The 18,583-nt window shown below is 39.0% G+C and overlaps 1 protein-coding gene across 3 annotated transcripts in view; it reads left to right on the top strand.

Annotated features, from left to right (window-relative positions):
• LOC124644638 (intersectin-2) overlaps nt 1-15,843 on the top strand; it is a 36,142-nt gene extending 20,299 nt beyond the window's left edge. For 2 of the 3 annotated variants that reach the window (XM_047184128.1, XM_047184129.1), the window contains exons 15-26: nt 51-246; nt 732-818; nt 3,762-3,862; nt 4,381-4,444; nt 4,983-5,147; nt 6,344-6,476; nt 8,126-8,285; nt 8,841-9,016; nt 10,946-11,081; nt 11,773-11,862; nt 12,828-12,936; nt 13,840-15,843. In XM_047184128.1, the coding sequence (XP_047040084.1) occupies nt 51-246; nt 732-818; nt 3,762-3,862; nt 4,381-4,444; nt 4,983-5,147; nt 6,344-6,476; nt 8,126-8,285; nt 8,841-9,016; nt 10,946-11,081; nt 11,773-11,862; nt 12,828-12,936; nt 13,840-13,901 (1,479 nt within the window). In that variant the 3' untranslated portion in view covers nt 13,902-15,843. The remainder of the gene's footprint in view (nt 1-50; nt 247-731; nt 819-3,761; nt 3,863-4,380; nt 4,445-4,982; nt 5,148-6,343; nt 6,477-8,125; nt 8,286-8,840; nt 9,017-10,945; nt 11,082-11,772; nt 11,863-12,827; nt 12,937-13,839) is intronic. The other variant, XM_047184130.1, reaches the window with a different exon arrangement.
• The last annotated feature ends 2,740 nt before the right edge of the window (nt 15,844-18,583 follow it).

Genomic DNA, 18,583 nt, shown 5'->3' with positions numbered 1-18,583 from the left:
CCCTTGGTTAGACTGGTAATAGTTATTAATTTAATATCTCTTTCCCGCAGGTGGAAGCAGCCAAAGCACTAGTAGAAAGCAAAAAACAGGACTTGGAAACGAATAATTCTCAACTATCCGAACTTACAAACACAGTTACAGAATTAGGAGAGAAATGTACAAGAGTTTGGAAATTATACGAAGAGAGAAGAGAAGAATATCTTAGTAGGAGTTCTGCACCTGCTGAGAGTGCGTGGAGTAATACTGGTGAGTGAGTGGCGCAACTGTTGCGCGATAGTTGCGCAACTTTTTTGTTGCTGTGTGTTTTGTTGGGTCGTGGGAAATTGATTGGGTGAATTTTGTAAAATAGTGGCTCGATAGATGCGCAACTGTTCGACAACTTGCGTTGCGACTAGTGTGAGGTTTTATAGGTGATATTGTTGAACGATAGTTCTACTAGTTTTGTTTAGTGAAAGTGTCTCAACAGTTGCAGGACAGTTCCTCGACTATTTTTAGAAAATGTGTTGAGATACTCTGCTGTGTGTGAGAACATGTTGAGTTTTCGATGACATATTTTGATGTAATTGCGCGAAAGTTGCGCAACTGTTGCTTAACAGTTATCCCCATTTCTTTTCTATTTCCATTTCATATTATTCATACCGAAATCCCAAAAAATTGTAGATTCTCACTCAATTGGTGTTTGCATTTTTATCCTTAGCTATATTTTAAAATCTAATATTTTTACCCGACAGAAACAGAATGGGGTACAGCCGCCGCCGACGCTTGGGGCGAAACCCCGGCCGCCGAAGACGCCTGGGGAGACGCCCCCGCTACTACAGGTCAGTTATATTATCTGCCTAGCCTTACTTAATATATCATTTTGTCTTGTCTTTTTCCCAAGTAGGTACAGTAGACTGCACATCAGTGGTAGCTGTCATTCACCTTAACTCAATAGTAATAAGTACGATTTTCCTATAAAACTGTTACCACTGACCTGAAGTTGACTGTACCTATATAATAGGCCTAGCCATATGGAGCAACTGGCTATCTGACCTCCACAACCAAGTTACCCGGGTAACCCGACATTCCTTACTGGCTTCTGACTACCCGTAACGACTGCCAAAGATGTTCAAATGACAGCCAGGTTTAACGTGCCATCATCAGAAACACGGAGGAACTCGTTATTATGACAAGATCGTCACCCATCCTCGAAGCGACCTTGCTAAGCCTTAACTTACCTTAGATCGTTACCTTATAATCATCAGGTACTAGAGATAAAATTTTGATATTAGCCCTGTACAAGTAATTCCTAGGATCCGTAGGCTTAGGTTCTGGGGGCTATGAGTTTCGGGTGGCTCATCGTCCCTCCGTCTCCAAGGAGACAACATACCCGTTTCAGCTGCTCGCGTTCTTCCACGCACTCATCAAGGAGAGTCAGTGGGCCAACAGAGCCAAAGCCTGCCGGGGCTGCGGGCTTGTCCGAAAAAGTTACCGCTTCCCTGGTACATAGAGGCTTAAGAAGGAACATAATAGGTTTTAGTCAGTAACAGTCTGACACTACCTCAAACTGCACCCACAGCGGGTGGGGGTCATTTGGCGATTTCAATAAAAAAAACTAAGCTCATCAATAGATAAATAGAATATTGGGAACACCCGTTAGTCTACACATATTACCGTCAAATAAAAAGTATGAGAAAATGTAGGTTAAACCAGTAAAGTTAGTGACAATTGTTAGTATTTTTGAGTCGTTTTAACTCGTTTTCATTGTTCTGTTATCGCGAGTTAGTCAGAGATTGGTGTAACAATACTACTTTGAAATGAACCCTTTAATGTAGGGGAAATATCATTTTTAACCGATTTCCTAAAAGGGAGGTTCTCAATCCATTTTTTTAATTTTTTTATGTCAGTTCGGGTATATGTCCCTCGTTTACCAACTGGTATAGACAATTTTGTTTGAAAGGGTATATGTAGGTAGGTATACTTCCCAAATGGTCTTATTGTCATCAGGTCCAGGATCTGATGATGGGAACTTTGACAAATTAAGGGAAATTTATGCAAATTTTTGTTAAAAAAATATATTAATAACAGTTATAGGTAATCCTACAGGGATGATGATGTCCTCCTAGCCGATTATCGGCTACGACGGCTGTTCTCACGTAAGGAGATTAGCCAACTACGCAGGACATATTATAGTGCACGAGCATTTGCGCAGACACAGGTGCACTCACTATTCCTTAACTCTCATAGCCCGATGGGACGGTAATCCGACACGACCGGAGAGAGATCAGGCGCAGGACCGACATTTACGTGCTCTCCGATGCACGGGAGTATCAATCACCAACTTCCAGGCTCCGGGCTGCTTTGTGAAAGTCTTCTAAAACCCACAAAGCGATTTCGGCCCGACTCGGGAATCGAACCCGAGACCTCGTGCTCAGCAGCCGCACTTGCGACAGCTAGACCAACGAGGCAGTCGTAATCCTACAGGGACATAGGAGTTAGTCCGTGTTTCAGAAGGCACATTAAACTGTAGGTCCTGGCTGTCATTAAAACATCTTTGGCAGTCGGTACGGGCAGTCAGAAGCCAGTAAGTCTCACACCCAATCTTTCCAGGTAAGTTACCCGGGTAACTAGGTTGAGGAAGTCAGATAGGCTCCTTGTGGCACACTGGTACTCAGCTGCATCCCGTTAGACTGGAAGCCGACCCCGACATAGTTGGGGCGAGCCTAGGCAGATGATTAATTGACAGTTATTTTTTATCGTTAATGACGTGTAACAACGGTGCATTTTGTAGGGTTCAAATCAAACTTGCCACATTACATTTTTAGCTTAACTTTTTTATATCTTATTTTACATACATACAGAGTTCTAAACTGCTTGAAAGAAGTGTTGTAGGAGAGAACAAATTAATATTAATAATTATTTATTTATTGTTTGTGTTAAATTCGACCTTATTTAGTGTGTGATATGGATCGTTTCTGTGTGATTGTGATTTTTATTTTTGGTTGGTACTTATTACGTTTTATTTTGGTACTAGCTGGGAACGTGGGAACTACTGCCCGTACCGGGATAAAATACAGCCTATGTTACTCGGGAACAGTGTAGCGCCCCAACAGTGACAAAATTTTTCAAATTGGTTTAGAGTTTCGGAGCCTTTAGGGGCCTTTAGGGGAGGGGGGGGGACAAACAAACAAAAAATCCATTTTTGTAGGTTAGTCACACGCCGTGAACTCTACTTATAGATCTTTCTATCAAACCGTATTTATGTTAAGTCAAAAGTTAGAAATCATACGAAACTTCAATATTTTGGTGCGCGGTTCCAAGGAGTGGGTCTTATAGAGATGAAACTCCATACACTCTTTTCAAAATATGAGCGTTTACGATGTTTTACTTACTTGTGTCACCATTCCATTAAAGTTGTCTCAAAAGGGCTTCAGCGTGTTGGCTTCGGCCCCACGTTTACCTTTCAAAAATCTGGGACTATGTATAGTCCCGTGGTCTGGCGGTAACTTGTAATTTAAAATACTTAATAACAATCTATATCTTATATTTTAAAACTGAAGTTTGTTTGCCTGTACACGCTTATCTGAAGAAATATTGGTATGCTTTGAAAAATTCTTTCAGTGTAACATAGTCCATTTATCGACGAAGGTTATAGGTTATGTTTTACCCGGGTACGGGCAGTAGTTTCCATGAGACTCGGGTGAAACCGCGGGAAACAGCTAATTAACCATATAAAACTCATATTTTCAACTGTTCAAAAAATTATTTATCTCCCAAATCAGCAACCGAAACGGTCTCTACTGCCAGCGCCGCGAGATGGCGTTGTGTGTACGAGTTCACCGCTAGAACTGCTGACGAGCTCAGCTTACAGCCAGGAGACTTGGTGAGTAGACCAACAGTAGACCAGCAGTAGACCATCAGTAGACCGGGAGTAGAATATTAGAAGGCCATCGGGAGACCGTCATTAGACTCAGTTGAGCCTCAAAAGACACTCGGTTTACCCTAAGCTTACCATAAGCAGACCAGCGTCTATCGATATTTTACTGCTGGAAGTCTGTTGTAGACTGAAGAAAGAAAAAAAAATGACTCGTTTCTGCTGGCCGTTCTACCCTATTCCCTAGGGAACTAATTCCCGCACCCGGCACAGACTCACTTCATATTTGAAGTGCATGCTTTTGGGCCTATAAAACTTTCGAAACGTCAAGCTAGTTGCACGGTTCCAAAAAGTTGGTCTCATGGAGAAGAACCGGCATGAAACTCCATAGACACTCTTTTCAAAACAGCAAGTGCTTTCAGTAGTTTCCTTACAGTACAAGTTATCGCTAAGAGCTTAGAATGTAGAAATACATGAAAAAAATATTTTGATACCTATTATAATTTGATTTTGAATGTTTTGTGTAGGTAAGCGACGCTCAACCACCGAGGGGTGATGCTGAGCCGGGTTGGAGATGGGGTACCGCCAGAGGTAAGTCTCTTAAAGCAAGTTAAGATTTATTAAGTTCAATAGTTTAATGTGATTGTTTTCATCTGCTCGTCTAGGCTTCTCCCAACTATGTTGGGGTTGTTTTCCAGTCTAATTGTATGTAAATGACTACCAGTGTTTCACAAGGAACGTCTACCTGTCTGATCCCTCGATACCCCTTTGTAAGACTGGCTGTCAGACTTACTGTCTCATGACTAGTGGGTTCTGGCTGTCATTCGAACACCCTTGGCAGTCGTTACGGGTAACCAGAAGCCAGAAAGTCTGACAACCAGTCTTACCATGGGGTATCAGGTAACTGGGTTGAGGAGATCAGATAGGCAGTCGCTTTATACTACACTGGTACTTAGCCACATCTATTAAACTGGAAGCCGACCCCAACGTAGTTCGGAAAAGACTCGGGAAATGAATTATGTATTATTTTAGCAATGATGGCATTATTTTAGCAATAAAATAACAGATGATGGACTAACTAAAATTATGTACAACACACACCAAAAAATATCTCAATTTCCCATTCCAGGCCAATCCGGCTGGTTCCCCGAGTCCTACGTGGAAGATATAAACGCTCCCGCGGCTTACTCAGAAGTCGTCGAACCTATGGAAACTAAGACTCAACTGGAAGGCATAGCGGAAGTCCCGGAAGCTGAGGTCTCTAACGACCTGGGCGGCGCCATGCCGGTTGTAGGTGAGTTTGTGGGCGACTTCGAAAAAATATGGGTGACTTCGAGTTTTTGTGGGTGACTTCGAGGGTTTGTGGGCGACTTCGAGATGTTTGTGGGTGACTTCGATTTCATGAAAAAAGATTGTCACAGTCTTTTATTTTTAACATAAATAAACTCACTTGACTACATACTCGGAAGTCGTTGAACCTATGGAAACTAAGACTCAACTGGAAGGCATAGCGGAAGTACCGGAAGCCGAGGTTTCTAACTACCTGGGCGGCGCTATGCCTGTTGTTGGTGAGTTTGTGGGCGACTTTGGGGTTTGTGGGTGACTTCCATTCATAATAATTGTAATTTATTAAATTCTTTCATTTTTGACACAACCAAACTAGCTTTACCATAGGTTATATTTCGACTTCCATTTTATTGTATGCTGCTTATATTTTGGTATATGCGACTTCAACATTATTATCGGCTACTAGAATTTGGTCCTAAATATGATTATTGCCAATTTTTTATTCTGTAAAAAGATATTTTATGTATAAAAAATAATATAGCATCCCCTTCGTCTTCTAACGCGGTCATCCCAATATACTATCTGTTGATTTTCTTACCAAAGATAGAATTCCTATCTCTTCTAAGCAAAATAACAGATATAGCACATAAAGTGGCATTAAAGGTATGATTCCGAACGACGCTGCACGCAGCAGTGCTGCCGCGACACTACTGGTCCCCGTACAATTTCTATTGGCTTATATGAGATTACATTCCGAGCTAGGCAGCAATGTCGCGGCAGCAATGTAGCGGCAGCACTGCTGCGCGTCAGTGTCGCCCTGCCGCCGCGACAGACCAGTAGTGACGCGTCTGCCGCCGCAGCAAGAGTACCTACTTGAATGTTGACACGTAAATTGACAACAAAAGGATGAATTTCTCTGACTCAGACTTCTTCCTCTTCCAACAGTATAAATAAAAGTTGGTCATCAATCGACATCTTGTCAACTCTAAGTAAACTAACGAATACACAACAACGCATCACCACGAACAGAGCGACACTGCCGCGTTGCTCGGAATCAGCGCGGCAGGCAGCACTGCTGTGCAGCACTGCTGCGGCAACACTGCTGCGGCAACACTGCTGCGGCAACACTGCTGCGTGCAGCGTAGTTCGGAATCATACCTTAACGCTTTTAAAATTAAAACTCCCATTTATTCTCTCTATCAGAAGGAGGCGACTTCTACATAGCGGCCTACCCATACCTGTCCGCTGAGCCGGGCGACTTGACTTTCGAAGCCGGCGAGAGAATCGAAGTCGTCCGCAGGGATGGGGACTGGTGGACCGGTAGAATTGGTATCAGGTATGTTAATTTAATAATAATTAATAATATTTTTAGCTTATTATGTAAATGAGTATAAAGTGTTATTATTGAGCGTAGTGTTGCAAAAAAAACGTTTTTTTTTTTCTAATGTGAAAAAAAACCTGATAAAAAACTTTTTTTTCTGGGCCTTGTTTTTTTTTCAAGAGTATAATAACTCTAAAATTGTTATGGCATTTACCGTTAAAGATTAATACTTAAGATTACATAATAGAGTCTTAGGTTTATTCTTGAATCTACGGTACTTTTCTGATAAAACTACCAAAATTTCATAAAAATATTGGCAACATTCATTGATATTAACTCAACGAAAGGGAAATCCCCAATTCATATACCTATTTATGCACGGGGAAATCCCCTTTCGATTTGTTTCTAATTCAATGTTGAAAGTAGTGAATTATGAATAAATAATATTTTGATTTATTATACAAATTTAATTTATAATTGAACTAAAACGTAGGCTAGAAAAAAAAAACAAATTTAGAAAAAAAACAACGATGCTAAGTTTTTTTTCATGTTTTTTTTTTTCAATAAAGTGAAAAAATACAAATAGTTTTTTTTATTTTTTATTTTACATCACTATAGTTCGGCCATTCAGAGAATGCGTTCCTGACACGTCGCGATTGAACTGACGACGTAACTACATTCATTGATTATTGATATAATAATGTTGTTTTAATGCTCCTCAATTGTTAAAACGGTAAACAACCAGCAAAAATATTTTTATCGTAACTGCAACGCCATTGCAAAGTTACGTCGTCAGTTCAATCGCGACGTGTCAGGAACGCATTCTCTGAATGGCCGAACTATAATTGAGCGTCCTGGGTGAACTATTTCGCTCACCTGGATAACAAGTAGCTTTACTCGGTATTCGGTACTAGCTGTTGCTCGCGACTTCGTCTACGTGGGCAAAATAGATTTTTTTATAGCCTATATGTTGAACCGGCTCCCAGGTAATATTCATGCAAAATTTGATTTAAATCCATGCAGTACTTTTTGAGTTTATCCGGGACAAACATACAGACAAAAATTCTAAAAACTACATATTTGGGTTCAGAATCGATTATGGATCACCCCCCAAGCATTCTTTAAAAAAAATATTCAATGTACAGTTTTGAGTTTCCTATCATTTTATTATATGTATAGATATGTATCATCTAACACTGGAATCGTAGGTTTTTTTTTCGAATTGGATCTGTACTTATGTGGCTAATCTCAGGAGCAACCAAACCGATTTGGAAAGTCTTTCAAGGTTAGAGGCCCATTTATTGAGGAAGACTTTAGGCTACTTTTTATCTATATATGTTCAGTAAGTATATTTCTAACCGACTTCCCTAAGAGTAGGAGGTTTTCAATTTGAATCTTAGTTTGTTTTTTTTTTCGACTTTTTTATAACTCACTAGCCGTTTTCCCGCGGTTTCACCCGCGTCCCGTGGTAACTACTGCCCGTACCGGGATAAAATATAGCCTATGTTACTCGCAGATAATATAGCTTTCTAATGGTGAAAGAATATTTAAAATCGGTCCAGAAGTTTTTGAGTTTATCCATTACAACCAAACAAACAAACGAACAAAGTTTTTCTCTTGAGAATATTAGTACATTTGATTAATATTTTCTCCTTCAATTACAGAACCGGCATTTTCCCTTCGAACTACGTGACAAAAGACACGACTACTACGGCGGACGTGATCGCTCCAATCCCGGAGGCCGCGGAGCCCGGGGGCGAAGCCCTGGCTGAAGCGCCCGCGCCACCTGCGCAACAACCCGCGCCGTACTCACCGCCCGTGCAGGTAGGAAATGTAAAATCCCGGAGTCAAATTCCGGGATTATGAAAATTCCGGACTCAGAAATCCCGGGATTATAAACTGTCAAATCACGGTACTGTGAGGTAGGAATATCAAATACCGGGATTATGTGAAATCCCGGGATCGTAGTCTGGTCAAATCACGGGGATTATTAAGACGTATCAAATCCCGGGGTTATGAAGTGGTTTAAAGATACCCGAGATTATTTTAACATTGAACTACGCGAAGAAACACACAAGGACTAGGTGGGTGGGTTGAAAATAAATATTGAATCCCATGATATTATTATCTAGTGTCAATTTCCGGGGTTATTAAGTTCTTACTCCTATTGCTGGGAAGTTTATTCACCGCTTCTTCTTTCCAGCCATAGCACTAGGAAATGGTGAAAGGGGGGCGTTTTGGGGGTGTTGTCCTTTAGTAATATTAACAATAAAAAAGTGCTAAAATAGTTTTTACCTACCTACTATCGCGATAAACTAAATCGCGGGATTATCTTTCCACTTACAATTTTAAACATACTAGGAATATTTCTGCCCTCAGGAACAAAAATCCTCCACCCCCATATCGTCCGAAGTGGCGTCCATAACGGAGAATGCAGCCGCCGCCGCAGTCCCGCGTCCCGCGTCCGCCACACGCCGGGACTCCGGCCGGGATTCTGTTACCGGACGCCGGAAGAACGAGATCGCTCAGGCGATCGCTAATTATACTGCTACCAGGTATGTTGAATATTGGTTTCATATTCAAGGTCATTTTTTTACTGTTTAAAAGCATAAAAAATGATTAATTTAAGAAATCGTGTATTTTCATGTAGAAAATATATAGTCAATTAAGAAGAAAATGTTTACAGCTAATTGTTACACTTTACTTCAAGGTCAAAGGTCACTTTTTAGTTAATATCTCTTGACCGTCCTTACTTCCATAACTATATCCAGAACTACGCTCAAGCAAAAGTTTCCGTAAAATGTCCTAAAACCTTCGTAACGTTTCGTACTTTTTCAATTTTTAACATAGATTAAGGACGAATTCTAAATACACATCATCCTCCGAGCCTTTTCCCAATCATGTTGGGGTCGGCTTCCAGTCTAACCGGATTCAGCTGAGTACCAGTGCTTTACAAGAAGCGACTGCCTATCTGACCTCCTCAACCCAGTTACCCGGGCAACCCGATACCCCTTGGTTAGACTGGTGTCAGACTTACTGGCTTCTGACTACCCGTAACGACTGCCAAGGATGTTCAATGACAGCCGGGACCTACAGTTTAACGTGCCATCCGAAACACAGTCCATGGTGTCTAAGATATACTTAGAAAGTACATACAAACTTAGAAAAGTTGCATTGGTACTTGCCTGACCTGGGATCGAACCCGCGCCCTCATACTTGAGAGGTTGGTCCTTTACCCACTAGGCCACCACGACTTTTCTAAATACACCATTTTATTAAATACCTGAGCAATTAGTATTTATTATTACAGTGCTATAGTTAACCATTAATAATGTTTTTTCTCTATCCAACACAAAATATTATGCAAACACAACATAAAAATTAACCTTGCTAAAACTAAATTAATACACTTCAGTCAACGGATCAACTCCAAGAGCAATTTAAATATACATTTTCATGACCAACCAATAGCAGAAGTAGATTCAATAAAATTTTTAGGGCTTCACATAGACAAAAAACTGAATTGGAAACCGCATACCGAAATCTTATGCAAGAAACTTAGTAAAGTTGCTTACGCCTTGCACACTTTGTCGTCTATAGTAGGTGTTGAGGCATTGTTGACAGCCTACTATGGTCTAGCAGAGTCCCATCTGCGTTATGGAGTCATTTTCTGGGGCAACTCTACAGAACGGGAAATGGTGTTCAAGGCCCAAAAGAGATGCATACGTTCTATGTTTAAAATCAAACCTACTGATAGATGCGTTCCTTGCTTCGAAAAATATAAGATACTTACTTTGCCATGTCTTTATATCTTAGAACTGGCGCTCTTCGTTAAAAGCAATCCCAGTCGTTTCAAGCTACAAAACGAACTGATTCCCCGAAACAGACGAGACAATGGAAGGATATGCCTTCAGTCTGCAAGGACAGCCCTTATGCGCAAGAGTGTGTTCTGTATGGCTCCAACTATATTTAATACACTGCCAAAGAGCTGGAGAGCGCTGCCATTGCCACTTTTTAAAAATGTACTGCATAAGTTTTTAGCGAGCAAAGTATATTATAATATTTTAGATTTCATAAATGAAAAAGACTTTTTTATTCCTAATTATATTTCTCCTTGTTCTTCTTCTTAATCCTATGTTCAATAATTTTTGATTTATTAATATTATATTGCATGCCAATTGGTAAAATATGGCGGATCTTTTTACCCTTATGTAACAACATCATTGTAACCCGTATTTGCAATAATAAATATCTTTATCTTTATCAAATATCTTACTTATCCGAACGTCATACTTGTTTTTTTTTTTTAGTTTTAGTCAATGTCATATATTACCTCAAGCTTACATATTCGTACATTCATTAAAATTTTGTACACCGTACTACGAAACACGATATTCTATACCTACTTAATTCTTTGATTTTGTATTCCACTCATACTCATACCGACTACTCCAAGTACCTAACCATCTCCAATTTCTTTACAGCTCAGAACAGCTATCCCTAACTAAAGGTCAGCTGCTAGTAGTACGGAAGAAAGCGGACAGCGGCTGGTGGGAGGGCGAACTGCAGGCCAAGGGCAGGAACCGGCAGGTGGGCTGGTTCCCCGCCAGCTATGTCAAGGTGAGTGCTTCTCTGCAGTTCGGAACAGCTATCCCTGATGAAGGGACAGCTATCCCTGACTAAAGGACAGCTGCTGGTAGTACGGAAGAAGGCCGACAGTGGCTGGCGAAGGGACAGCGGCTGGTAGAAGAGAAAACTGCAGGCCAAGGGCAGGAACCGGCAGGTGGGCTGGTTCCCCGCCAGCTATGTCAAGGTGAGACCCGTGTTATTAAAGTATCATCTAAACTAATATGAGGAAATATTTGTTTGTAAGCAGCTCCAAAGCTATTTGATTTATTTACGCTGTATCCGGTGACATTGGCTTTATTGTATGGGAAGATGTTCAGCTGGAATTCAGGTAAAACCTCGAAAACTGCAAATGAATTCTGTTTTTTAAAAGGGAACCCAAAAAAAAAGTTATGGTGTTACAATTTTTAAGCGACTTATTTATATCTTTTGGGTACAAGTTGTTTTAATTATTCCTGACTACACGTTTTTCCGGCAATCATGAATGTGTTTGCAAATTTGAAATTTCATGAAAATAATACCTATCCAGTTATTTTTCTTACATTTGTATATTGTCAGTCTATATTCTATAATTAACTCCATTTTTTTACAGTAAGAAATTACCACATTACAGTAATATACAATCATACAAGTACAACAGCCACCCAACATTCTTTATTTCATAAAATATCAACACCCCTTTCAGATCCTGCAATCATCTGGCCGCACCTCCGGTAGAACTACACCAGTTCTATCAAAAATGGACACGCTACCCGCTGAAACAGTCATCGATAAGGTACTGTGTATTTATCTATACTTATATACTAAAATAGAAAAGAAGAAACATTTATTTTGTACCCTGAAGGCTCTGAAAATACTGAATCTTATGAAAATGAAAATTTTACCAATAAAACAATAGTGTTTTTGAAATTCCTAACAGCATGATCAACATATACGAAAAACAACGATTTGAAAAATTCTATCACAGGAACTGAATCCATTTGAATTTTTGTCACTGTTGGGAAGCTAGACTATCCCTGAGACTATATTTTATCCCGGTGCGGGAAGAAGTTTCCACGGGACGTGGGTTATACTCATTAAAACAGCTATTCTATACTAATATTAAAAAGTTGAAGAGCTTGTTTAAAACACGCTAGCATCAGGAACTACTTAATGGTCCAATTTGTAAAAATATTTCAATGTTAGCCAGCTCATTTATCGAAGAAGGCTATATACTATAGGATATTTTTTATCTGTGTTCGCGAAGTAGTTCCCACGGGATGCGGGAGAAACCGCGAAAAAACAGCCAGTGTATAATATAATTTCTAACAAAATAATAATTACAATATTTTTTTTATAATAAATAACAGCTTGCTTGATTAATGCTTAAGCTTGTACATATTTTATTTAACGCTATTGTTAAAAAGTCCTGGAATATTTTAAATTATTGTTCTTAACACTAAAATAATAATACGACAATATTTGTCCCCATCGTAGTCATAATTAAAGAAAAAAAAATCAATAAAAATCATTTTTGTGCTTCTTATTTTGTAAATATGTTCAATCTTTTACTACTAAATGATTAATTGTAAGATTACATAAGTACATTAAAAATATGGACATACAATTTTATCAACTTTTCACCCAATTTTCAACCAGAAGAAAACACTTGATTCCTTAACCCTCTCGGTGGTGGCCCAAAAAAACTCGTTCACTCGTCCATTATTCGACCGCCGTATCCTGACCCTCACACACTTGCAGGTGATCGCACTATACCCTTACACGGCCCAAAACGCGGACGAGTTGAGTTTCGAAAAAGACGATATCATAGCCGTCACTGACCGATCGCAGGACCCTGCTTGGTGGCAAGGTAACTAACCATCCAGACGACAACGAGTGTGTAATTGACCTTTTTTGAAAAGTTTGACCTTGAATTTTGGGATGACCTTGAATTTTTGTTTGAGTTTATGTAAATTGACCATAAAATGTGATGATCTTGATTCATTCAAAATATGACCTTGAACAATGTTGATGACCTTGACTTTAATGAAAGATTACGTTTACGTGATTATAATTAAAGTTTTTATATTATGCTACAAATCTGCTTTTATGAAAGGTCAATCGTACACTCACTATAATTAATTGCATTAATATAGTAAATAATCGCTTGATATTCTCGCACTATGTATATTAAATATTATTTAGATTTTTCCTCACTTTAATGCTAAAAAAATGTGCTAATTTATTTTATGTATTTTTATATTTATAGCACTTTCTATATGAATATTAACTATTTTATCCCGTATACCTCTTTTCTAACCTTTTTGGGGTCAGCTTCTAGTCTAACCGGATGCAGCTGAGCACCAGTGTTTTACACAAAGCAACTGCCTAGCTGACCTCCTCAACCCAGTTACCCGGGCAATTCTTTAAGACTGGTTGTCAGACTTAGTGGCTTCTGACGACCAGTAACGACTACCAAGGATATCCAATGACAGCCGGGACCTACAGTTTAACGTGCCTTCCGAAACACAGTCATTGGTGTCCAAGATATACTTAGAAAGTACATACAAACTTAGAAAAGTTGCATTAGTACTTGCCTGGCGTGGAGTCGACCCCACGCATTCATACTTGAGAGGTTGGTTCTTTAGCCTAGGCCTAGGCCAATACGATTTTTTTTTAAGTCATCATCATTCCGAGCCTTTTTCCCAACTATGTTGGGGTCGACTTTCATTTCAATTTTTTAAGTATTTTAATATTATTATTATATTTACAGGTGAACTTCGAGGGATGACGGGACTGTTCCCGAGTAATTACGTAACTAAATTAGTTAACTAAATCATGTTTAGTACAACATAATCGAGTCTTAACTTACTCTCAAATTACGGCTGTTTCCTAATATTCTATCTATCAGGGGCTTAATTCTGCTAATTTCACTTAAGCGACATACGATTGATATCCAACTGAGATTCAATCACGACTCAATTACGATTGAAGCGTATGTGGCATTCCGCATTTTTTTGTTTTCAATTAATAAACGTTTTTATCATTTTCTGTAATTCAATTATGAATCATATTGCTAACAAATGATTTACGATTGTAGAGCAGACTACCCTATAGACCTAATGGCAAACCAATGGAATGTCATTGGAAAACAATTGGTCTTATGTTAGCAGCAGAATTCCCGCTAAGGTTAAAACTGCTATTGAGATTCAATTGATATCCAATTGACACACTATTAAAGTGGCAGAATTGAGCCCCTGTTGATTTGCTCACTAGAAATCGAATTTTTACACTTACCCCATTCAAGTAATATCGAATTACTATTTCTAGTAGGCAAAATAATATATAAATAGTATATTGGAAACGGACGTAAGAGTTACTGTATTAGCACGACTAAAATCTAGTTTTTAGTGTCGCTAAATAATCCAAATATTTAAACTTTAACGTAGATTCATTGTAATATGGCTAGTTTAATATTTGATCCGCGTTAAATTAAACTGTTTTGTGTTTAGGGACAGATATACATACAATAAAAAAAAACTCAAATATTTAAACATTAACCGTCGTTTCACAGATTAAACATCTGTTGAACACTGATCTAAAAAAATATCAAATTATGACGTTCAAATAAGGTCTGTTTTGCAGCCACGTTTGTTTTAGACAAGTGTTCAACAGATGTTTAAGTTATTATAGTAAAGCCATACGATATTAAGAATACACTGTAGACTAAACAGTCTACCGACAGTTGACCCGATGGTAGGTATTTTTTTCTTGATTCCAATCAAAGTTTTCAGTCGGTCTGATACCGGCTAAATACCTGATCTTTGTAATGTGCGTACTATCCTTCATCTTCATACTGATTTATGAGCCCAAACAAACTGTCGGCTGACGAAAAGTTTGCAGGAAGTCGGTGAATTTAATATTAAACTAGCCATATAATATTTAAAAGAACAATTTATGAATAGATATAGCTGGCTTGTATGTTAAAAAAAGCACAAAAATATAGAAAAATAAATTACTCTTCTATATAATGAGTAGGTAATTTCTCATTTAATCATGGAAAATGCTAGGTACTTACCACGTGTTTACGCTTAGCAGTAGCTGTTGTTAACTCTTTCACAGTTTAGTGACTATCTTTTAAAGCATGTATCATTTATGTTTTCAAAATGAAGAGATCATGTACTAATTGTGAGCAAATAAGATTGAAAATACTTTGCTTAAGGTATTTACTATTTACGAGTCCAAGATTTAGTAAAAAAAATACTGACATTCAAATATATGCGGCGTTGAAAAATGCTTATAAAATTGAAAACACCAGCCAAGTGAGAGTCTGTCTCGTGCATGAAGGAAAACGGACCACGGTTTTTTTTACCTTTTCATAAGGAACCCTAAAAAAACGATAAGTGTAATACGACCTTTACTGAATAAATGTGTAAAACTTGCCAAAGCGAAATTCATTCAATTTCAGTACGTACAAATCCTTACTAATATTATGAAAGAGGAAATAGCTGTCTGATTGTCATATTTTCACGGTAAACTACTGCACTGATTTGGATGAAACTTAGGAGGTTGAAACCTGGGGAAGGGAATAGGGAACTTTTCACTCAAAGGATGCAGAGTAAACCCGCGGGATAAGCTAGTATTATATTTCTAACATTTCTATATATAATCTATGCCAGCCTAGTGTTGCCATTTCGAATAATTACTTTTAATTGTTTAAAATAATCGTATTTAATCATGTAGTTGATTTTAGTAGGAATAAATGTTACAATCTTTATATTTGTTGTTTTATTGAAGTGGATGGTCTGACATGTCAGACTACTGACTGTTTTAGTCAGACTAAATAAATAAATAAATAATGTTGGGACACCTTTTTGAACACACGGTCGGTTAGCCCCATGGTAAGTTATTTATTAACTTGTGTTATGGGTGCTGACACAACTGATAAACTACATATAGCTACATATATACATACATATTGATAAATACATATTGTAACACCCAGACCACGGCCAACAAGCATGCTCATCACACAAATGTCGACCGAACCGGGAATCGAACCCGGGACCTCAGGTGCGGCAGTCCGGCATGGTGACCATTGCGCCATCGAGGTCGTCATGGTGACTGGTGACTGCCTAGCTTTTAATTGCCAGTCTACTTTAAATACAAACTCTCGAGTCGACTGGCAAAATGGCGACTGTATGTTGCCGACGGTGAAAATCATCTTCCGGCTCTTATCCCTATTTTATTTTTGTTCAACGCAGCATTCTTCCATACTCTTCTATCTGCCGTTATCTCACAAGTAACATTCTTTCCAGTCATATCATTTTTCACATTCAATAAATGCGTTGATGCGGGTGTATTTCCCGACCTCATGAAACAAAGTAAAGTCGTTCCCTTGTTTAAATCAGGAACCAAGTCGGATATTGGTAATTTTAGACCAATTTCAATTCTACCTGCGTTTAGTAAAATATTTGAAAAATTAATACTCAAGCAGTTGCTCAGTTAGGCTCAATTCACACCAAAAGCGCGGCGAAGGGCAGCGAAGCGAAACGCGGTTTGAGTGTCATTTGAGTTTTTACTTTATTACCATTACTATAATGTATATTTTCGCATGAGAAACTCGAACGAGTCGCGCGGATGCCCGCGGCGCCGCGGGACTTCCCGCGAATTCCATGAACGGAGTCGTGCGACTGCGCGGGAACTCCCGAGAATGCTCTAGCAGTAGCGAGCGGCCGCTGGCAATATCCCGCCCCTCGCGCCCGCTCCCCGCGCGCGTCTGTTGCGAGCGCGCGAGCGAGTGGGTTTTTTCTTTTTAATCTTTTCTTTTTTCTCCTTATCTCTTCGGCTTCTTCCTCTTCAATTATATGTGCAATAATGATTAAATCCAAAACACCCATATTACTGCTTAAACACAAGTTTCCTCTTGTTTTGTTGAAAGTCAACTGCGCTAGAAGAGCGGCCCGTGAATTCATCGCGGGCGGGCTCGTAAAGGCGCGCGCAGTCCCGCGACTTCTCGAGCATTCCAGCGAATTCTCGAGCAGTCGCGGGAATCCACGCGCGTTCTCTACCGAGCGGGTCGCTGCGCTTCGCTGCCCTTCGCCGCGCTTTTGGTGTGAATTGAGCCTTATTTTAATGTAAATTGCCTCCTCCATAGCGAACAATATGGCTTTACTAGAGGTCGTTCGACTACTGATGCTGGTGTTCCTCTTTTAAAACATATTTTTAATGCATGGGAAAACTCTCAAAACGCCATAGGAGTCTTTTGCGACCTCTCCAAAGCTTTTGATTGCGTTCAACATGACACACTTTTAAGCAAGTTACGTTATTACGGCGTTCAAAACGGAGCTTTAAACGTCATAGAATCATATTTAATTAATAGATTGCAATGCGTAGACATCAACGGTGTCAAATCTTCAGGCCTACCAGTTCAATTAGACGTGCCGTAGAGTTCTATTTTAGGTCCTTTCTTATTCTTAGTGTATACAGGGTTACTTACTGGTAAGTAGACCGCATCCTTTCAGGAGGTGATAGTATAGGTCAATACGGACAAATTTGACCCTGGCATACACTGGATAAAAGTTAACCCGTTTCAAGATAATCGAATTTCAAGATCAGTCGTCTAGGTACACGTATAAATTTTCATTATTAGTCAAAAGTCTCGTTTTTGTGGATTTTTGTGTGTTTTTGGCTAGAAGAAGAATCATTTCATAATAACAAACCATAACACTGTACAAATCACAGAGGAAATTATAGCGAACAGCAATTACTTTTTTAGTAGCTATTTTCTCAAAAATATTACTCTTCATTTTTTTGTGCAGAATACTTAAAAAACATCTACATTTATCTAGCTATCCAAAAAGGCACAAAACACACAAAAACGAGACTTTTAACTAATAATAAAAATTTATACGTGTACCTAGACGACCTGTAAAGAAAAGATCTTGAAATTCGATTATCTTGAAACGGGGTAACTTTTGCCCAGTGTATCCCATGGTCAAATGTGTCCGTATTGACCTATACTATCACCTCATCAAAGGATGCGGTCTACTTACCAGTAACCCTGTATAAATGATTTACCGTTCCATTTGAAAAATATATGTGATGTAGTATTATTTGCAGACGCTACATCTCTCATTTTCAAAATTGATAGGAATAGAGAGCAATTTGATGACGTGAATAGTGCACTCTCGTTAGTTACGCACTGGTTTACAACAAATAATTTAATTCTTGCTAAAAAACTAAATGTGTTAAGTTCACCATGCCTAATGTAAAACACTTAGGACCTAACATTATCCTAAATAATGAAGTTCTTGAAACTGTGAAGTCAACAGTGTTTCTGGGAATAACAGTTGATGCAAAGCTACAGTGGGGCTCGCATATATCTAGCCTCGCGGGAAGGCTTAGTTCTGCTGCCTACGCCGTCAGAAAAGTAAGACTGTTCACTGACGTAGACACAGCTCGACTAGTCTATTTTAGTTACTTTAATAGCGTTATGTCCTATGATATTCTACTGT

Source organism: Helicoverpa zea, chromosome 30 (genome assembly GCF_022581195.2).
Source record: "Helicoverpa zea isolate HzStark_Cry1AcR chromosome 30, ilHelZeax1.1, whole genome shotgun sequence".
NCBI classification, from domain to species: domain Eukaryota; kingdom Metazoa; phylum Arthropoda; class Insecta; order Lepidoptera; family Noctuidae; genus Helicoverpa; species Helicoverpa zea.
Note: the sequence above shows the minus strand (reverse complement) of the source record. Positions and strands in the feature narration are given on the sequence as shown.